The 19333-nt window shown below is 46.0% G+C and overlaps 1 protein-coding gene across 1 annotated transcript in view; it reads left to right on the top strand.

The window, feature by feature from the left end:
- The window catches only part of LOC311116069 (electrogenic sodium bicarbonate cotransporter 1-like), a gene marked incomplete at both ends in the record, with an annotated part of 84049 nt that overhangs the window by 49885 nt on the left and 14831 nt on the right, over positions 1 to 19333 (top strand). Inside the window, 4 exons of the mRNA XM_084191206.1 lie at positions 43 to 217; positions 4837 to 4970; positions 5154 to 5428; positions 15092 to 15168. Of these exons, the coding sequence (XP_084047332.1) occupies positions 43 to 217; positions 4837 to 4970; positions 5154 to 5428; positions 15092 to 15168 (661 nt within the window). The remainder of the gene's footprint in view (positions 1 to 42; positions 218 to 4836; positions 4971 to 5153; positions 5429 to 15091; positions 15169 to 19333) is intronic.

Below are 19333 nucleotides of genomic sequence, written 5' to 3'. Positions count from 1 at the left end.
ACAGGACAGGACAACCAGAATGTTTTCCTTCATAATTTTCAGGTTTTGTGGCGGCCTCCTACTTGACATCAAAAGGAAAGCTCCATTCTTCGCCAGTGATTTCTACGATGCGTTCCACATCCAGGCGCTGTCGGCCATCCTGTTCATCTATCTAGGAACCGTAACTAATGCCATCACCTTCGGAGGGTTGCTAGGAGATGCCACCGACAACATGCAGGTCAGGCTATCTCTTCTGTCTGACAAGCATGTTGAGACCTTCGTTATGAACTGTATTAAAGGTGCACTCTTTGATTTCAGATACCCAGTAAAAATTTATAAAAACTATCAGGATGTAGATCAGGTGTGTTAAACTATCAGGATGTAGATCAGGGCTGTTAAACTATCAGGATGTAGATCAGGGGTGTTAAACTATCAGGATGTAGATCAGGTGTGTTAAACTATCAGGATGTAGATCAGGGGTGTTAAACTATCAGGATGTAGATCAGGGGTGTTAAACTATCAGGATGTAGATCAGGGGTGTTAAACTATCAGGCTGTAGATCAGGTGTGTTAAACTATCAGGATGTAGATCAGGGGTGTTAAACTATCAGGATGTAGATCAGGGGTGTTAAACTATCAGGATGTAGATCAGGGGTGTTAAAATATCAGGATGTAGATCAGGGGTGTTAAACTATCAGGATGTAGATCAGGGGTGTTAAACTATCAGGATGTAGATCAGGGGTGTTAAACTATCAGGATGTAGATCAGGGGTGTTAAACTATCAGGATGTACAGTTGAAGTCAGAAGTTTACATACACTTAGGTTGGAGTCATTAAAACTAGTTTTTCAACCACTCCACAAATGTCTTGTTAACAAACTATAGTTTTGGCAAGTCGTGAGGACATCTACTTTGTGCATGACACAAGTAATTTTTTCCAAGAATTGTTTACAGACAGATTATTTCACTTATAATTCACTGTATCACAATTCAAGTGGGTCAGAAGTTTACATACACTAAGTTGACTGTGCCTTTACACAGCTTGGAAAATTCCAGAAAAATATATCATGGCTTTAGAAGCTTCTGATAGGCTAATTGACATAATTTGAGTCAATTGGAGGTGTACCTGTGGATGTATTTCAAGGCCTACCTTCAAACTCAGTACCTCTTTGCTTGACATCATTGGAAAATCTAAAGAAATCAGACAAGACCTCAGAAAAGAAATTGTAGACCTCCACAAGTCTGGTTCATCCTTGGGAGCAATTTCCAAACGCCCGAAGGTACCACGTTCATCTGTACAAACAATAGTACGCAAGTATAAACACCATGGGACCAAGCAGCCGTCATACCGCTCAAGAAGGAGACGCGTTCTGTCTCCTAGAGATGAATGTACTTTGGGGAGAAAAGTGCAAATCAATCCCAGAACAACAGCAAAGGACCTTGTGAAGATGCTGGAGGAAATAGATACAAAAGTATCCATATCCACAGTAAAACGAGTCCTATATCGACATAACCTGAAAGGCAGCTCGGCAAGGAAGAAGCCACTGCTCCAAAACTGCTATAAAAAAGCCAGACTACGGTTTGCAACTCCACATTGGGACAAAGATCATACTTTTCTGAGAAATGTACTCTGGTCTGATGAAACAAAAATAGAACTGTTTGGCCATAATGACCATTGTTATGTTAGGAGGGAAAAGGGGGTGGCTTGCAAGCCGAAGAAAACCATCCCAACCGTGAAGCACGGAGGTGGCAGCATCATGCTGTGGTGGTGCTTTGCTGCAGGAGGGACTGGTACACTTCACAAAATAGATGGCATCATGAGGAAGGAAAATGATGTGGATATATTGAAGCAACGTCTCAAGACATCAGTCAGGAAGTTAAAGCTTGGTCACAAATGAGTCTTCCAAATGGACAATAACCCCAAGCATACTTCCAAAGTTGTGGCATCACAAAGCCCTGACCTGAAAAATGTGTGGGCAGAACTGAAAAGGCGTGTGCAAGCAAGGAGGCCTACAAACCTGACTCAGTTACACCAGCTATGTCAGGAGGAATGGGCCAAAATTCACCCAACTTATTGTGGGAAGCTTGTGGAAGGCTACCCGAAATGTTTGACCCAAGTTAAACAATTTAAAAGCAATGCTACCAAATACTAGTGTATGTAAACTTCTGACCCACTGGGAATATGATGAAAGAAATAAAAGCTGAAATAAATAATGCTCTACTATTATTCTGATATTTCATATTCTTAAAATAAAGTGGTGATCCTAACTGACCTAAAACAGGGAATTTTTACTAGGATTATTTATTTATTTTTTATTTCACCTTTATTTAACCAGGTAAGCCAGTTGAGAACAAGTTCTCATTTACAACTGCGACCTGGCCAAGATAAAGCAAAGCAGTGCGATAAAAAACAACAACACAGAGTTACATATGGGGTAAAACAGAACATAAAGTAAAAAAGACAACAGTAAATATATATACAGTGTGTGCAAATGTAGTAAGTTATGGAGGTAAGGCAATAAATAGGCTATAGTGCAAAATAATTACAATTTAGTATTAACACTGGAGTGATAGATGTGCAGAAGATGATGTGCAAATAGAGATACTGGGGTGCAAAAGAGCAAAATAAATAACAATATAGGGATGAGGTAGTTGGGTGGGCTAATTTCAGATGGGCTGTGTACAGGTGCAGTGATCGGTAAGCTGCTCTGACAACTGATGCTTAAAGTTAGTGAGGGAGATAAGTGTCTCCAGCTTCAGAGATTTTTGCAGTTCGTTCCAGTCATTTGCAGCAGAGAACTGGAAGGAATGGCGGCCAAAGGAGATGTTGGCTTTGGGGATGACCAGTGAGATATACCTGCTGGAGCGCATACTACGGGTGGGTGTTGCTATGGTGACCAATGAGCTAAGATAAGGCGGGGATTTGCCTAGCAGTGATTTATAGATGGCCTGGAGCCAGTGGGTTTGGCGACGAATATGTAGTGAGGACCTGCCAACAAGAGCGTACAGGTCACAGTGGTGGGTAGTGTATGGGGCTTTGGTGACAAAACGGATGGCACTGTGATAGACTACATCCAATTTGCTGAGTAGAGTGTTGGAAGCTATTTTGTAAATGACATCACCAAAGTCAAGGATCGGTAGGATAGTCAGTTTTACGAGGGCATGTTTAGCAGCATGAGTGGAGGAGGCTTTGTTGCGAAAATAGGAAGCCGATTCTAGATTTAACTTTGGATTGGAGATGCTTAATGTGAGTCTGGAAGGAGAGTTTACGGTCTAACCAGACGCCTAGGTATTTGTAGTTGTCCACATATTCTAAGTCAGACCCGCCGAGAGTAGTGATTCTAGTCGGGCGGTCGGGTGCAAGCAGCGTTCGATTGCCATTTAAGAGCAGTTGGAGGCCACAGAAGGAGTGTTGTATGGCATTGAAGCTCGTTTGGAGGTTTGTTAACACAGTGTCCAATGAAGGACCAAATGTATACAAAATGGTGTCGTCTGCATAGAGGTGGATCTGAGAGTCACCAGCAGCAAGAGCGACGTCATTGATATACACAGAGAATAGAGTCGGCCCGAGAATTGAACCCTGTGGCACCCCCATAGAGACTGCCATAGGTCCAGACAACAGGCCCTCCGATTTGACACATTGAACTCTATCTGAGAAGTAGTTGGTGAACCAGGCGAGGCAGTCATTTGAGAAACCAAGGCTATTTAGTCTGCCAATAAGAATGCGGTGATTGACAGAGTCAAAAGCCTTGGCCAGGTTGATAAAGACTGCTGCACAGTAAAAAAAATTGTTTAAATGTATTTGGCTAAGGTGTATGTAAACTTCCGACTTCAACTGTAGATCAGGGGTGTTAGAATATCAGGATTTAGATCAGTGGTGAACTTTACTATCAGTGATAATATGTACATCAGTGGGGTTAAACTATCAGGTTGCAGATCAGGGTTGTTAAACTATCAGTCATATTATGTAGATCAGGGTCGTTAAACTATCCGGATGTAGATCAGGGGTGTTAAACTATCAGGATGTAGATCAGGGGTGTTAAACTATCAGGATGTAGATCAGGGGTGTTAAACTATCAGGATGTAGATCAGGGGTGTTAAAATATTAGGATGTAGATCAGTGGTGAACTTTACTATCAGTGATAATATGTACATCAGTGGGGTTAAACTATCAGGTTGCAGATCAGGGTTGTTAAACTATCAGTCATATTATGTAGATCAGGGTCGTTAAACTATCCGGATGTAGATCAGGGGTGTTAAACTATCAGGATGTAGATCAGGGGTGTTAAACTATCAGGATGTAGATCAGGGGTGTTAAAATATTAGGATGTAGATCAGGGGTGTTAAACTATCAGGATGTAGATCAGGGGTGTTAAACTATCAGGATGTAGATCAGGGGTGTTAAAATATTAGGATGTAGATCAGGGGTGTTAAACTATCCGGATGTAGATCAGGGGTGTTAAACTATCGGGACGTAGATCAGGAGTGTTATACTAACAGGATGTAGATCAGGGGTATCAAACTCTTTTCCCCCAATTGGCAGCATTCAGTTTTCACTGTTGTCCAAAGATCGTTTTCCCCCGAAGACAGGAAATTTACTTTTGTATTTTTACTGAAACCTCCCGCCAGTGCCCCTCCCCTTCCCAGTTGGATGACAGTGAAGTTTCAGAGAGAGAACAGATATTTCCTGTCGGGCAGGAAGCCCCCTCCCCCCTCTCCTCTCCTCTGTAGCCCACCACCATGAGCACGGTTCATCTCCCGGTTGCACTCTTACACTCTGCTTCTGTGTTAGGGTTACACTCTACACTGTGTTCTAATGTATTAAAGATCTGTTCTACTGTGTTCTACTGTGTACTCCAGGGGGTGTTGGAGAGCTTCCTGGGCACGGCGGTATCTGGAGGGATCTTCTGTCTGCTGGCTGGCCAGCCTCTCACCATCCTCAGCAGCACTGGACCTGTCCTGGTCTTCGAAAGGCTCCTCTTCAACTTCAGCAAGTTAGTGTCTTTACTTTACTCCTCTATCATGGAGTTCTAACTAACCATGTGCAATGACTTTGACTACCTGGAGTTCTATCTAACCACGTTGAATTCTGGTCATGGTTACTGTTGTTACAGTAACTAACCATGGCCATTCCCTCTCTCCTCTCTCTGTCCCTCTCTTTCTCCTCTCTCCTCTAGAGACAATGACTTTGACTACCTGGAGTTCCGGCTGTGGATTGGTCTGTGGTCTGCGTTCTTTTGTCTGGTGCTGGTTGCTACTGACGCCAGCTACATGGTTCAGTACTTCACCCGATTCACAGAGGAGGGTTTTTCCTGCCTCATCTCCTTCATCTTCATCTATGATGCCTTCAAGAAGATGCTGAAGCTGGCTGACTACTACCCCATCAACTCTGACTACCAGATCGACTATGTCACCCAGTATGACTGTATGTGTATGGCCCCTACCATCTTAGGTAAGACCTACCTACCAACTTAAGCTTTCATGGCTGGGATACGTTCTTTCCGCCTCTGGCGCACAGCTTCAGAAAAGTCCTCATTGAGGGAGATGTTGGTTCCTCTGAAGTTCTCTCCAGAACAGCCATCTTGTCCTTAAAACTCAGGAACTTGACCACTATCGGCCTGGGTCTGTCACCTGGGCTGGTTACATGTTTTCCAGACCTGTGGGTTAGGGTCAGGGCTCCAGACCTGTGGGTTAGGGTCAGGGCTCCAGACCTGTGGGTTAGGGTCAGGGCTCCAGACCTGTGGGTTAGGGTCAGGGCTCCAGACCTGTGGGTTAGGGTTAGGGCTCCAGACCTGTGGGTTAGGGTCAGGGCTCCAGACCTGTGGGTTAGGGTCAGGGCTCCAGACCTGTGGGTTAGGGTCAGGGCTCCAGACCTGTGGGTTAGGGTCAGGGCTCCAGACCTGTGGGTTAGGGTCAGGGCTCCAGACCTGTGGGTTAGGGTCAGGGCTCCAGACCTGTGGGTTAGGGTCAGGGCTCCAGACCTGTGGGTTAGGGTTAGGGCTCCAGACCTGTGGGTTAGGGTCAGGGCTCCAGACCTGTGGGTTAGGGTCAGGGCTCCAGACCTGTGGGTTAGGGTCAGGGCTCCAGACCTGTGGGTTAGGGTCAGGGCTCCACCTCAATCTTTGTATGATCCAGCTGCAGCTTTTCAGTGATAATTTTTCTCACTTTCTCCTCAGACTCGGCCCAGTTCTCATGTGAAGACTGGTATGCCATCCACAACAATGTTATTCCTCCTGGATTGTCCATCTAGATAGTCTGTTTTCCCAATAATCTGTAATAATGACTCACAGACAGTGCTGATGTCATCTCGCGTGGACTTACAGTTTGTTGTCATCTTGCTGCATTTCTATTTCAGGACATCCAACTCTCCTTGGGAGCAGTGCAAACATATATATTGTATTTTTGGTAGATTTTTTTTTGTATTCTTTCTTAAAACTGCATTGTTGGTTAAGGGCTTGTAAGTAAGCATTTCACTTTAAGGTCTACACCTGTTGTATTCGGCGCATGTGACAAATACAATTTGATTTGATTTGAAACTGTTCTTAAGGCCATATTGTCCATTCATCCACCTCTCCTTGGGAGCAGAGCAAACATTTCTTAATGACCTCACTGGCCAGATCGTCCATTATTTTGGTAGTTGATTCCATCAGTATTTGGACAAAGCTGTTAAAGCTATTTTCCTGTTGTTGTAACAACTGTTTCTAGAACCCTTTTTGTTTGTTTAAAAGATTATTCACCTTTGATAAAGAAACACTATCCTCTCCATTATTCCCGCCTCTGGCTTTGGATGCTATGGTAGCAACATAGGCTAACGCTGGTACTCCACGCAGTCCGTTCCAGACAGGGGAGGTCCCAGGACAGATTTACACAAACAGCAGGGCTTTAGGCAGCCAGAAGCCTGGTACCATCCATGGTCCCAGGGCAGATTTAAACAAACAGCAGGGCTTTAGACAGCCAGAAGCCTGGTACCATCCATGGTCCCAGGGCAGATTTAAACAAACAGCAGGGCTTTAGACAGCCAGAAGCCTGGTACCATCCATGGTCCCAGGGCAGATTTAAACAAACAGCAGGGCTTTAGACAGCCAGAAGCCTGGTACCATCCATGGTCCCAGGGCAGATTTAAACAAACAGCAGGGCTTTAGACAGCCAGAAGCCTGGTACCATCCATGGTCCCAGGGCAGATTTAAACAAACAGCAGGGCTTTAGACAGCCACAAGCCTGGTACCATCCATGGTCCCAGCCACAAGGGCTAACTGTGTCGCGGGCTGTGTTCAAGCTGTCAATGAAACCTGGCTAGCTTGATAGCTAGTTAGCAGTTAGGCTAGCTGCTACGCCAAGCAGCTCTTCACACTTTTGGTTGGCAGGATCCCTGGACAGATAGTAGCGGTCCCAGCAGCTATGGCTAACTGCGTCGCAGGATCCAAATTCAAAAGGTAGCTAGTAACCAAACTTTTTCAATAGAACACTTTTTCAGAGACATTCAAAACTTTCAAAACAACAAACCGAGCTCTCCCTTGTTCAAAGTGTGTGTGCGTGTGTCATAGTTAAGCTCCTATGCATGGCTGAGCTAGGAGGAGGAGGGGAAGGAGGAGGGGAAATGCAGACCAAGCAGGAAGCAAATGAACCAGTCAGTGTTTCAGAAGACTGATGCATGGTAGATTCTCACTGAAGCAAGCTGAAACATGTCAGCATTCTGCTGCTTTTCAAGGTTGTTGCTATAAACATATACAGATGCAATGTTCTGAAGAAAGGACAACATCAAGGAGACACTTATTGAATATATCTGATAGCTAATAGTCACTAATATACTGCATTCAAACTGGTGAAATTGTCACAATACTCTAGTCAAAATGAAATAGTCAAAATGATACTGTAGTGAAACTAGTGAAAGTCAAAATGATACTGTAGTCACTACTATAACAAGTTAAATAGTCAAAAGGATACTGTAGTCTCTAGTGAAACAAGTGAATTTGTCCAAATGATACTGTAGTCTGTAGTGAAACAAGTGAAATAGTCAAAACGATGCTGTAGTCTCTAGTGAAACAAGTGAAATAGTCAAAATGATGATGTAGTCTGTAGTGAAACAAGTGAAATAGTCAAAATGATGCTGTAGTCTCTAGTGAATCAATCAATCAATTTTCAATCAATTTTATTTTATATAGCCCTTCTTACATCAGCTAATATCTCGAAGTGCTGTACAGAAACCCAGCCTAAAACCCCAAACAGCTAGTAATGCAGGTGTAGAAGCACGGTGGCTAGGAAAAACTCCCTAGAAAGGCGAAAACCTAGGAAGAAACCTAGAGAGGAACCAGGCTATGAGGGGTGGCCAGTCCTCTTCTGGCTGTGCCGGGTGGAGATTATAACAGAACCATGCCAAGATGTTCAAAAATGTTCATAAGTGACAAGCATGGTCAAATAATAATCAGGAATAAATCTCAGTTGGCTTTTCATAGCCGATCATTAAGAGTTTGAAAACAGCAGGTCTGGGACAGGTAGGGGTTCCATAACCGCAGGCAGAACAGTTTAAACTGGAATAGCAGCAAGGCCAGGCGGACTGGGGACAGCAAGGAGTCACCACGGCCGGTAGTCCCGACGTATGGTCCTAGGGCTCAGGTCTCTCAGTTGGCTTTTCATAGCCGATCATTAAGAGTTGAAAACAGCAGGTCTGGGACAGGTAGGGGTTTCGTAGCCGCAGGCAGAACAGTTGAAACTGGAATAGCAGCAAGGCCAGGCGGACTGGGGACAGCAAGGTGTCATCATGCCCGGTAGTCCTGACGTATGGTCCTAGGGCTCAGGTTCTCAGAGAGAAAGAGAGAACGAGAGAATTAGAGAGAGCATACTTAAATTCACACAGGACACTGGATAAGACAGGAGAAGTACTCCAGGTGTAACCAACTAACCCCAGCCCCCCGACACATAAACTACTGCAGCATAAATACTGGAGGCTGAGACAGGAGCGGTCCGGAGACACTGTGGCCCCATCCGAAGAAACCCCCGGACAGGGCCAAACAGGAAGGATATAACCCCACCCACTCCGCCAAAGCACAGCCCCCGCACCACTAGAGGGATATCCCCAACCACCAACTTACAATCCTGAGACAAGGCCGAGTATAGCCCACAGAGGTCTCCACCACAGCACAAACCAAGGGGGGGCGCCAACCCAGACAGGAAGATCACGTCAGTAACTCAACCCACTCAAGTGACGCACCCCTCCCAGGGACGGCATGAAAGAGCACCAGCAAGCCAGTGACTCAGCCCCTGCAACAGGGTTAGAGGCAGAGAACCCCAGTGGAGAGGGGAACCGGCCTGGCAGAGACAGCAAGGGCTGTTCGTTGCTCCAGCCTTTCCGTTCACCTTCACACTCCTGGGCCAGACTACACTCAATCATATGACCTACTGAAGAGATAAGTCTTCAGTAAAGACTTAAAGGTTGAGACTGAGTCTGCGTCTCTCACATGGGTAGGCAGACTGTTCCATAAAAATGGAGATCTATAGGAGAAAGCCCTGCCTCCCGCTGTTTGCTTAGAAATTCTAGGGACAATTAGGAGGCCTGCGTCTTGTGACCGTAGCGTACGTATTGGTATGTACGGCAGGACCAACTCGGAAAGATAGGTAGGAGCAAGCCCATGTAACGCTTTATAGGTTAACAGTAAAACCTTGAAATCAGCCCTTGCCTTAACAGGAAGCCAGTGTAGGGAAGCTAGCACTGGAGTAATATGATCAAATTTCTTGGTTCTAGTCAGGATTCTAGCAGCCGTATTTAGCACTAACTGAAGTTTATTTAGTGCTTTATCCGGGTAGCCGGAAAATAGAGCATTGCAGTAGTCTAACCTAGAAGTAACAAATGCATGGATTAATTTTTCTGCATCATTTTTGGACAGAAGATTTCTGATTTTTGCAATGTTACGTAGATGGAAAAAAGCTGTCCTTGAAACAGTCTTGATATGTTCGTCAAAAGAGAGATCAGGGTCAAGAGTAACGCCTAGGTCCTTCACAGTTTTATTTGAGACGACTTTACAACCATCAAGATGAATTGTCAGATTTAACAGAAGATCTCTTTGTTTCTTGGGACCTAGAACAAGCATCTCTGTTTTGTCCGAGTTTAAAAGTAAAAAGTTTTTTGCCATCCACTTTCTTATGTCTGAAACACAGGCTTCTAGCGAGGGCAATTTTGGGGCTTCACCATGCTTCATTGAAATGTACAGCTGTGTGTCATCCGCATAGCAGTGAAAGTTAACATTATGTTTTCGAATAACATCCCCAAGAGGTAAAATATATAGTGAAAACAATAGTGGTCCTAAAACGGAACCTTGAGGAACACCGAAATGTACAGTTGATTTGTCGGAGGACAGACCATTCACAGAGACAAACTGATATCTTTCCGACAGGTAGGATCTAAACCAGGCCAGAACTTGTCCGTGTAGACCAATTTGGGTTTCCAGTCTCTCCAAAAGAATGTGGTGATCGATGGTGTCAAAGGCAGCACTAAGGTCTAGTAGCACGAGGACAGATGCAGAGCCTCGGTCTGATGCCATTAAAAGGTCATTTACCACCTTCACAAGTGCAGTCTCAGTGCTATGATGGGGTCTAAAACCAGACTGAAGCATTTCGTATACATTGTTTGTCTTCAGAAAGGCAGTGAGTTGCTGCGCAACAGCTTTTTCTAAAATTTTTGAGAGGAATGGAAGATTCGATATAGGCCGATAGTTTTTTATATTTTCCGGGTCAAGGTTTGGCTTTTTCAAGAGAGGCTTTATCACTGCCACTTTTAGTGAGTTTGGTACACATCCGGTGGATAGAGAGCTGTTTATTATGTTCAACATAGGAGGGCCAAGCACAGGAAGCAGCTCCTTCAGCAGTTTAGTAGGAATAGGATCCAGTATGCAGCTTGAAGGTTTAGAGGCCATGATTATTTTCATCATTGTGTCAAGAGATATAGTACTAAAACACTTAAGTGTCTCTCCCGATCCCAGGCCCTCGCAGAGCTGTGCAGATCCAGGACAGCTAAGCCCTGGAGGAATACGCAGATTCAAAGAGGAGTCCGTAATTTGCTTTCTAATGGTCATGATCTTTTCCTCAAAGAAGTTCATGAATTTATCACTGCTGAAGTGAAAGCCATCCTCTCTTGGGGAATGCTGCTTTTTAGTTAGCTTTGCAACAGTATCAAAAAGAAATTTTGGATTGTTCTTATTTTCCTCGATTAAGTTGGAAAAGTAGGATGATCGAGCAGCAGTGAGGGCTCTTCGGTACTGCACGGTACTGTCTTTCCAAGCTAGTCGGAAGACTTCCAGTTTGGTGTGGCGCCATTTCCGTTCCAATTTCCTGGAAGCTTGCTTCAAAGCTCGGGTATTTTCTGTATACCAGGGAGCTAGTTTCTTATGACAAGTGAAATAGTCAAAATGATGATGTAGTCTGTAGTGAAACAAGTGAAATAGTCAAAATGATGCTGTAGTCTGTAGAGAAACAATTCAAATAGTCAAAATGATGCTGTAGTCTCTAGTGAAACAAGTAAAATAGTCCAAATGATGCTGCAGTCTGTAGTGAAACAAGTGAAATAGTCAAAATGATGCTGTAGTCTCTAGTGAAACAAGTGAAATAGTCAAAATGATGATGTAGTCTGTAGTGAAACAAGTGAAATAGTCAAAATGATGCTGTAGTCTCTAGTGAAACAAGTGAAATAATCAAAATGATGCTGTATTCTCTAGTGAAACAAGTGAAATAGTCAAAATGATGCTGTAGTCTGTAGTGAAACAAGTGAAATAGTCAGAATGATAATGCAGTCTCCAGTGAAATAATCAAAATGATACTGTAGTCTCTAGTGAAACTAGTGAAATAGTCAGAATGATAATGCAGTCTCCAGTGAAATAGTCAAAATGATACTGTAGTGAAACTAGTGAAAGTCAAAATGATACTGTAGTCACTAGTATAACAAGTTAAATAGTCATAATGATTCTGTAGTCTGCAATGAAACAAGTAAAATAGTCATGATGATACTGTAGTCTCTAGTGAAACAAGTGAAATAGTCAAAATCATGCTGTAGTCTGTAGTGAAACAAGTCAAATAGTCAAAATGATAATGCAGTCTGAAGTGAAATAGGTGAAATATCTAAAAAGATTACGCATTTTTACAACATAGCCAATTTAGATTTTGTGGCTGTGGTAACTAGTGGAAACCGTTGTGCCTGTTGCACACGCATTCGGAAAGTATTCAGACCCCTCGACTTTTTCCACATTTTGTTACATTACAGCCTTATTCTAAAATGGATTACATTGTTTTTCCCCCTCATCAATCTACACACAATACCCCATAATGACAAAGCAAAAACAGGTTTTTATAAATTTTTACAAATGTATTAAAATAAAAAAAATGCAAATATCACATTTACATAAGTATTCAGAGCCTTTACTCAGTACTTTGATGAAGCACCTTTGGCAGCAATTACAGCCTCAAGTCTTTTTGTTTTTACAAATATTTCTAAAAACCTGTTTTCGCTTTGTCATTATGGGGTATTGTGTGAGGGGAAAAAACAATTTAATCCATTTTAGAATAAGGCTGTAACTTAACAAAATGTGGAAAAAGTCTTAATACTTTCCGAATGCACTGTATCTGCCCTCTCATTGGCTAGGATGGTCCCAGCTGATCTTGCCTCCTCCCGACTGCCTTCCATTTTTGAATACTTTTATTTTCATTGTTAGAGCAGCCACTAGAGTATCTGGTCAATATAATGGAGAATCTGTGGTGTTAGTCTGATCCTGAATGATTCATGTGACAGACATTACATTTATATTCTGTCCCATGGTGCTTTTCTCTGCTGTTGCTTGGGTTGTATCTATCACCCTGTCCTCCGCCTCCCCACCACCCCTGCCTTGACATCCTCCCCCTCCCCACCACCCCTGCCTTGACATCCTCCCCCTCCCCACCACCCCTGCCTTGACATCCTCCCCCTCCCCACCACCCCTGCCTTGACATCCTCCCCCTCCCCACCACCCCTGCCTTGACATCCTCCCCCTCCCCACCACCCCTGCCTTGACAGCAACCACCCCTGCCACTACCTCTGCCTTGACAGCAACCACCTCTGCCACCACCCCTGCCTTGACAGCAACCACCCCTGCCACCACCCCTGCCTTGACAGCAACCACCCCTGCCACCACCCCTGCCTTGACAGCAACCACCTCTGCCACCACCCCTCCCCACCACCCCTGCCTCCAGCTAAAGGCCAGGAATCTCCGGAGGGAAACAACAGATGTTTAAATGAGTTCCCAGTTGCTGCTGGCAGGGGTCATAGTGGGATGCCAGGTTGGTTGTTGCTGGCAGGGGTCATAGTGGGATGCCAGGTTGGTTGCTGTTGCAGGGGTCATGGTGGGATGCCAGGTTGGTTGCTGCTGGCAGGGGTCATGGTGGGATGCCAGGTTGGTTGCTGCTGGCAGGGGTCATGGTGGGATGCCAGGTTGGTTGCTGTTGCAGGGGTCATGGTGGGATGCCAGGTTGGTTGCTGCTGGCAGGGGTCATGGTGGGATGCCAGGTTGGTTACTGTTGCAGGGGGCATGGTGGGATGCCAGGTTGGTTGCTGTTGCAGGGGTCATGGTGGGATGCCAGGTCGGTTGCTGTTGCACGGGTCATGGTGGGATGCCAGGTCGGTTGCTGCTGGCAGGGGTCATGGTGGGATACCAGGTTGGTTGCTGTTGCAGGGGTCATGGTGGGATGCCAGGTTGGTTGCTGTTGCAGGGGTCATGGTGGGATGCCAGGTTGGTTGCTGTTGCAGGGGTCATGCTGGGATACCAGGTTGGTTGCTGCTGGCAGGGGTCATGGTGGGATGCCAGGTTGGTTGCTGTTGCAGGGGTCATAGTGGGATGCCAGGTTGGTTGCTGTTGCAGGGGTCATGGTGGGATGCCAGGTCGGTTGCTGCTGGCAGGGGTCATGGTGGGATGCCAGGTTGGTTGCTGTCGCAGGGGTCATGGTGGGATGCCAGGTTGGTTGCTGCTGGCAGGGGTCATGGTGGGATGCCAGGTTGGTTGCTGTTGCAGGGGTCATGGTGGGATGCCAGGTTGGTTGCTGCTGGCAGGGGTCATGGTGGGATGCCAGGTAAACTGTTGCAGGGGGCATGGTGGGATGCCAGGTTGGTTGCTGTTGCAGGGGTCATGGTGGGATGCCAGGTTGGTTGCTGTTGCAGGGGTCATGGTGGGATGCCAGGTTGGTTGCTGTTGCAGGGGTCATGCTGGGATACCAGGTTGGTTGCTGCTGGCAGGGGTCATGGTGGGATGCCAGGTTGGTTGCTGTTGCAGGGGTCATAGTGGGATGCCAGGTTGGTTGCTGTTGCAGGGGTCATGGTGGGATGCCAGGTTGGTTGCTGTTGCAGGGGTCATGGTGGGATGCCAGGTTGGTTGCTGTTGCAGGGGTCATGGTGGGATGTCAGGTTTGTTGCTGCTGGCAGGGGTCATAGTGGGATACCAGGTTGGTTGCTGTTGCAGGGGGCATGGTGGGATGCCAGGTTGGTTGTTGTTGAAGGGGTCATGGTGGGATGCCAGGTTGGTTACTGTTGCAGGGGGCATAGTGGGATACCAGGTTGGTCGCTGTTGCAGGGGGCATGGTGGGATGCCAGGGTGGTTACTGTTGCAGGGGGCATGGTGGGATGTCAGGTTGGTTGCTGTTGCAAGGGTCATGGTGGGATGCCAGGTTGGTTGCTGTTGAAGAAGTCATGGTGGGATACCAGGTTGGTTGTTGTTGAAGGGGTCATGGTGGGATGCCAGGTTGGTTGCTGTTGCAGGGGTCATGGTGGGATGCCAGGTTGGTTGCCTCTATTGGGGGTCATGGTGGGATGCCAGGTTGGTTGCCTCTATTGGGGGTCATGGTGGGATGCCAGGTTGGTTGCTGTTGCAGGGGTCATGGTGGGATGCCAGGTTGGCTGCTGTTGCAGGGGTCATGATGGGATGCCAGGTTGGTTGCCTCTTTGGGGTCATGGTGGGATGCCAGGTTGGTTTCCTCTATTGGGGGACATGGTGGGATGCCAGGTTGGTTTCCTCTATTGGGGGTCATGGCCTTTAACCCTTGAAGGAAAATCAATGTCTTAACATCTAGATTAATTCTGAAACTGATTTTTTCTCTTGTTGTCATCCAGAAAACAGTACGGGGGTGTTCGGAGATCCTCTGGATGCTGATAGCACTGCTGTCTGGTACTTCAACAACACTGATCTAGTAAGTCCCCCAACCCTAACCCCTAACTCTAAACCCTCAGGATGCTGATAGCATTGCTGTCTGGTACTTCAATAACACTGATCTAGTAAGTACCCCAACCCAAACCCTGACCCCTAACCCCTAACCCCTAAAATGAAAAAGGGGGACCAAATACTAAGTCTGACGTGCATATTGTTTTGTCTCTTCAGCCTCTCATATTGTTTTGTCTCTTCAGCCTCTCATATGGTTTTGTCTCTTCAGCCTCTCATATTGTTTTGTCTCTTCATCCTCTCATATTGTTTTGTCTCTTCATCCTCTCATATTGTTTTGTCTCTTCAGCCTCTCATATTGTTTTGTCTCCTCAGCCTCTCATATTGTTTTGTCTCTACAGCCTCTCATATTGTTTTGTCTCTTCATCCTCTCATATTGTTTTGTCTCTTCATCCTCTCATATTGTTTTGTCTCTTCAGCCTCTCATATTGTTTTGTCTCTTCATCCTCTCATATTGTTTTGTCTCTACAGCCTCTCATATTGTTTTGTCTCTTCAGTCTCTCATATTATTTTGTCTCAACAAATCAAATCAAATCAAATTTTATTGGCCACATGCTCCGAATACAACAGGTGCAGACATTACAGTGAAATGCTTACTTACAGCCCTTAACCAACAGTGCATTTATTTTTAATACAAAATTAGAATAAAACAACAAAAAAGTGTTGAGAAAGTTGAGGTAGTTGAAGTAATATGTACATGTGGGTAGAGTGACAATGCATAAATACTTAACAGAGTAGCAGCAGCGTAAAAAGATGGGGTGGGGGGGCAGTGCAAATAGTCTGGGTAGCCATGATTAGCTGTTCAGGAGTCTTATGGCTTGGGGGTAGAAGCTGTTGAGAAGTCTTTTGGACCAAGACTTGGCGCTCCGGTACCGCTTGCCGTGCGGTAGCAGAGAGAACAGTCTATGACTAGGGTGGCTGGAGTCTTTGACAATTTTGAGGGCCTTCCTCTGACACCGCCTGGTATAGAGGTTCTGGGTGGCAGGAAGCTTGGCCCCAGTGATGTACTGGGCCGTACGCACTACCCTCTGTAGTGCCTTGCGGTCGGAAGCCAAGCAGTTGCCATACCAGGCGGTGATGCAACCAGTCAGGATGCTCTCGATGGTGCAGCTGTAGAATCTTTTGAGGATCTGAGGACCCATGCCAAATCTTTTCAGTCTCCTGAGGGGGAATAGGCTTTGTCATGCCCTCTTCACGACTGTCTTGGTGTGTTTGGACCATGATAGTTTGTTGGTGATGTGGACACCAAGGAACTTGAAGCTCTTTACCTGTTCCAGGACAGCCCCGTTGATGAGAATGGGGGCGTGCTCAGTCCTCTTTTTTTTCCCTGTAGTCCACAATCATCTCCTTTGTCTTGGTCACGTTGAGGGAGAGGTTGTTATCCTGGCACCACACGGCCAGGTCTCTGACCTCCTTTCTATAGGCTGTCTCATCGTTGTCGGTGATCAGGCCTACCACTGTTGTGTCGTCAACAAACTTAATGATGGTGTTGGAATCGTGCCTGGCCATGGGTGAACAGGGAGTACAGGAGGGGACTGAGCTCGCACCCCTGAGGGGCCCCCGTGTTGAGGATCAGTGTGGCAGATGTGTTGTTACCTACCCTTACCACCTGGGGACGGCCCGTCAGGAAGTCCAGGATCCAGTTGCAGAGGGAGGTGTTTAGTTTCAGGATCCTTAGCTTAGTGATGAGCTTTGAGGGCACTATGGTGTTGAATGCTGAGCTGTAGTCAATGAATAGTATTCTCTAGGGGTGTAACGATTCGTTTTAACAACGATTCGATTTGTATCACGATTCGTGGTTGTCGATACGATTCAAGGACGATATTAGTTCATTTAGAACGATACGATCCGAAACGATTCAGTGACTTGAAAACGATTCAGTAACCTTTTAGCCAAAAATTCAACCAGTGTGACTGAAATAAATACCTGGATACTGGACAGTGCAGGTGAAGTTTCCTAGATTCCTGTTTCTTGTAAGGACCGCAATGGTGGCTTGATAATTTCTCGCTCGTCGGCTTCTCCTCTGTCGTCCGCCATGCTATGTTTTGTTGTCTTTGCGCCTTTGCGCTGCTGCTGGCGCGGGGCGATGACGTCACAGATAGGCAGACTGAATCGAGTAATGTTTAAAGCCTTTATCATTAAAAGTGCTAAGAAAAAACATCCATATAAAGTCTGACGTGCTTAAATCCAATGGGTTATTTCCTAGTATCGATACAATCGATTTATTACATTTTAAAACGATGTTAGATTGATATATGTTGTCCAAAAGGCCAACTCGCCGAGCACAGATCGATGTAGTTGGATCATAGGAATATAAATCGATACATCGATGTAGTAGATGGATCGTTACACCCCTAGTATTCTCACGTAGGTGTTCCTCTTGTCCAGGTGGGAAAGGGCAGTGTGGCGTGCATTAAAGATTGCATAATTTGTGGATCTGTTGGGGTGCTATGCAAATTGGAGTGGGTCTAAGGTTTCTGGGATAATGGTGTTGATGTGAGCCATGACCAGCCTTTCAAAGCACTTCATGGCTACAGACGTCTGTGCTACGGGTCGGTAGTCATTTAGGCAGGTTATCTTAGTGTCCTTGGGCACGGGGATTATGGTGGTCTGCTTGAAACATGTTGGTATTACAGACTCAGTCAGGGACATGTTGAAAATGTCAGTGAAGACACTTGCCAGTTGGTCAGCACATGCTCGGAGTACACGTCCTGGTAATCCGTCTGGCCCTGCAGCCTTGTGAATGTTGATCTGCTTAAAAGTCTTACTCACATTGGCTACGGAGAGCGTGATCACATAGTCATCCGGAACAGCTGGTGCTCTCATGCATGCTTCAGTGTTGCTTGCCTCGAAGCGAGCATAGAAGTGGTTTAGCTCGTCTGGAAGTCTTGTGTCACTGGGCAACTCGTGGCTGTGCTTCCCTTTCTAGTCTGTAATAGTTTTCAAGCCCTGCCACATCCGACGAGCGTCAGAGCCGGTATAGTACGATTCAATCTTAGTCCTGTACTGACTCTTTGCCTGTTTGATGGTTCGTCGGAGGGCATAACGGGATTTCTTATAAGCGTCCGGGTTAGAGTCCCGCTCCTTGAAAGCGGCAGCTCTACCCTTTAGCTCAGTGCGGATGTTGTCTGTAATCCATGGCTTCTGGTTGGGGTATGTACGTACGGTCACTGTGGGGACGGATGTCATCGATGCACTTATTGATGAAGCCAGTGACTGATGTGGTGTACTCCTCAATGCTATCTGAAGAATCCCGGAAAATGTTCCAGTCTGTGCTAGCAAAACAGTCCTGTAGCTTAGCATCTGCGTCATCTGACCACTTTTTTATTAACCGAGTCACTGGTGCTTCCTGCTTTAGTTTTAGCTTATAAGCAGGAATCAGGAGGATAGAGTTATGGTCAGATTTGCCAAATGGAGGGCGAGGGAGACTTTGTATGCGTCTCTGTGTGTGGAGTAAAGGTGGTCTGGAGTTGTTTTCCTCTGGTTGCACATTTAACATGCATTTAAGTCCCCGGCCACTAGGAGTGCTGCCTCTGGATGAGCGTTTTCCTGTTCACTTATGGCCTTATACAGCTCATTCAGTGCAATCTTAATGCCAGCATTGGTTTGTGGTGGTAAATAGACAGCTATGAAAAATATAGATGAAAACTCTCTTGGTAAATAGTGTGGTCTCCAGCTTATCATAAGATACTCTACCTCAGGCGAGCAAAACCTAGAGACTTCCTTAGTATTTGATTTTGTGCAGCAGCTGTCGTTCTCCGCTAACATCAAGGCGGTGACCCGATCCTGCAGGTTCATGCTCTACAACATTCGGAGAGTACGACCCTGCCTTACACAGGAAGCGGCACAGGTCCTAATCCAGGCACTTGTCATCTCCCGTCTGGATTACTGCAACTCGCTGTTGGCTGGGCTCCCTGCCTGTGCCATTAAACCCCTACAGCTCATCCAGAATGCCGCAGCCCGTCTGGTGTTCAACCTTCCCAAGTTCTCTCACGTCACCCCCCTCCTCCGCACACTCCACTGGCTTCCAGTTGAAGCTCGCATCCGTTACAAGACCATGGTGCTTGCCTATGGAGTAGTGAGGGGAACGGCACCTCCGTACCTTCAGGCTCTGATCAGTCCCTACACCCAAACGA

Source organism: Coregonus lavaretus (assembly GCF_964263955.1).
Source record: "Coregonus lavaretus genome assembly, contig: HAP1_SCAFFOLD_1856, whole genome shotgun sequence".
Classification (NCBI taxonomy): domain Eukaryota; kingdom Metazoa; phylum Chordata; class Actinopteri; order Salmoniformes; family Salmonidae; genus Coregonus; species Coregonus lavaretus.
This window is presented reverse-complemented; position numbering and strand designations above follow the sequence as displayed.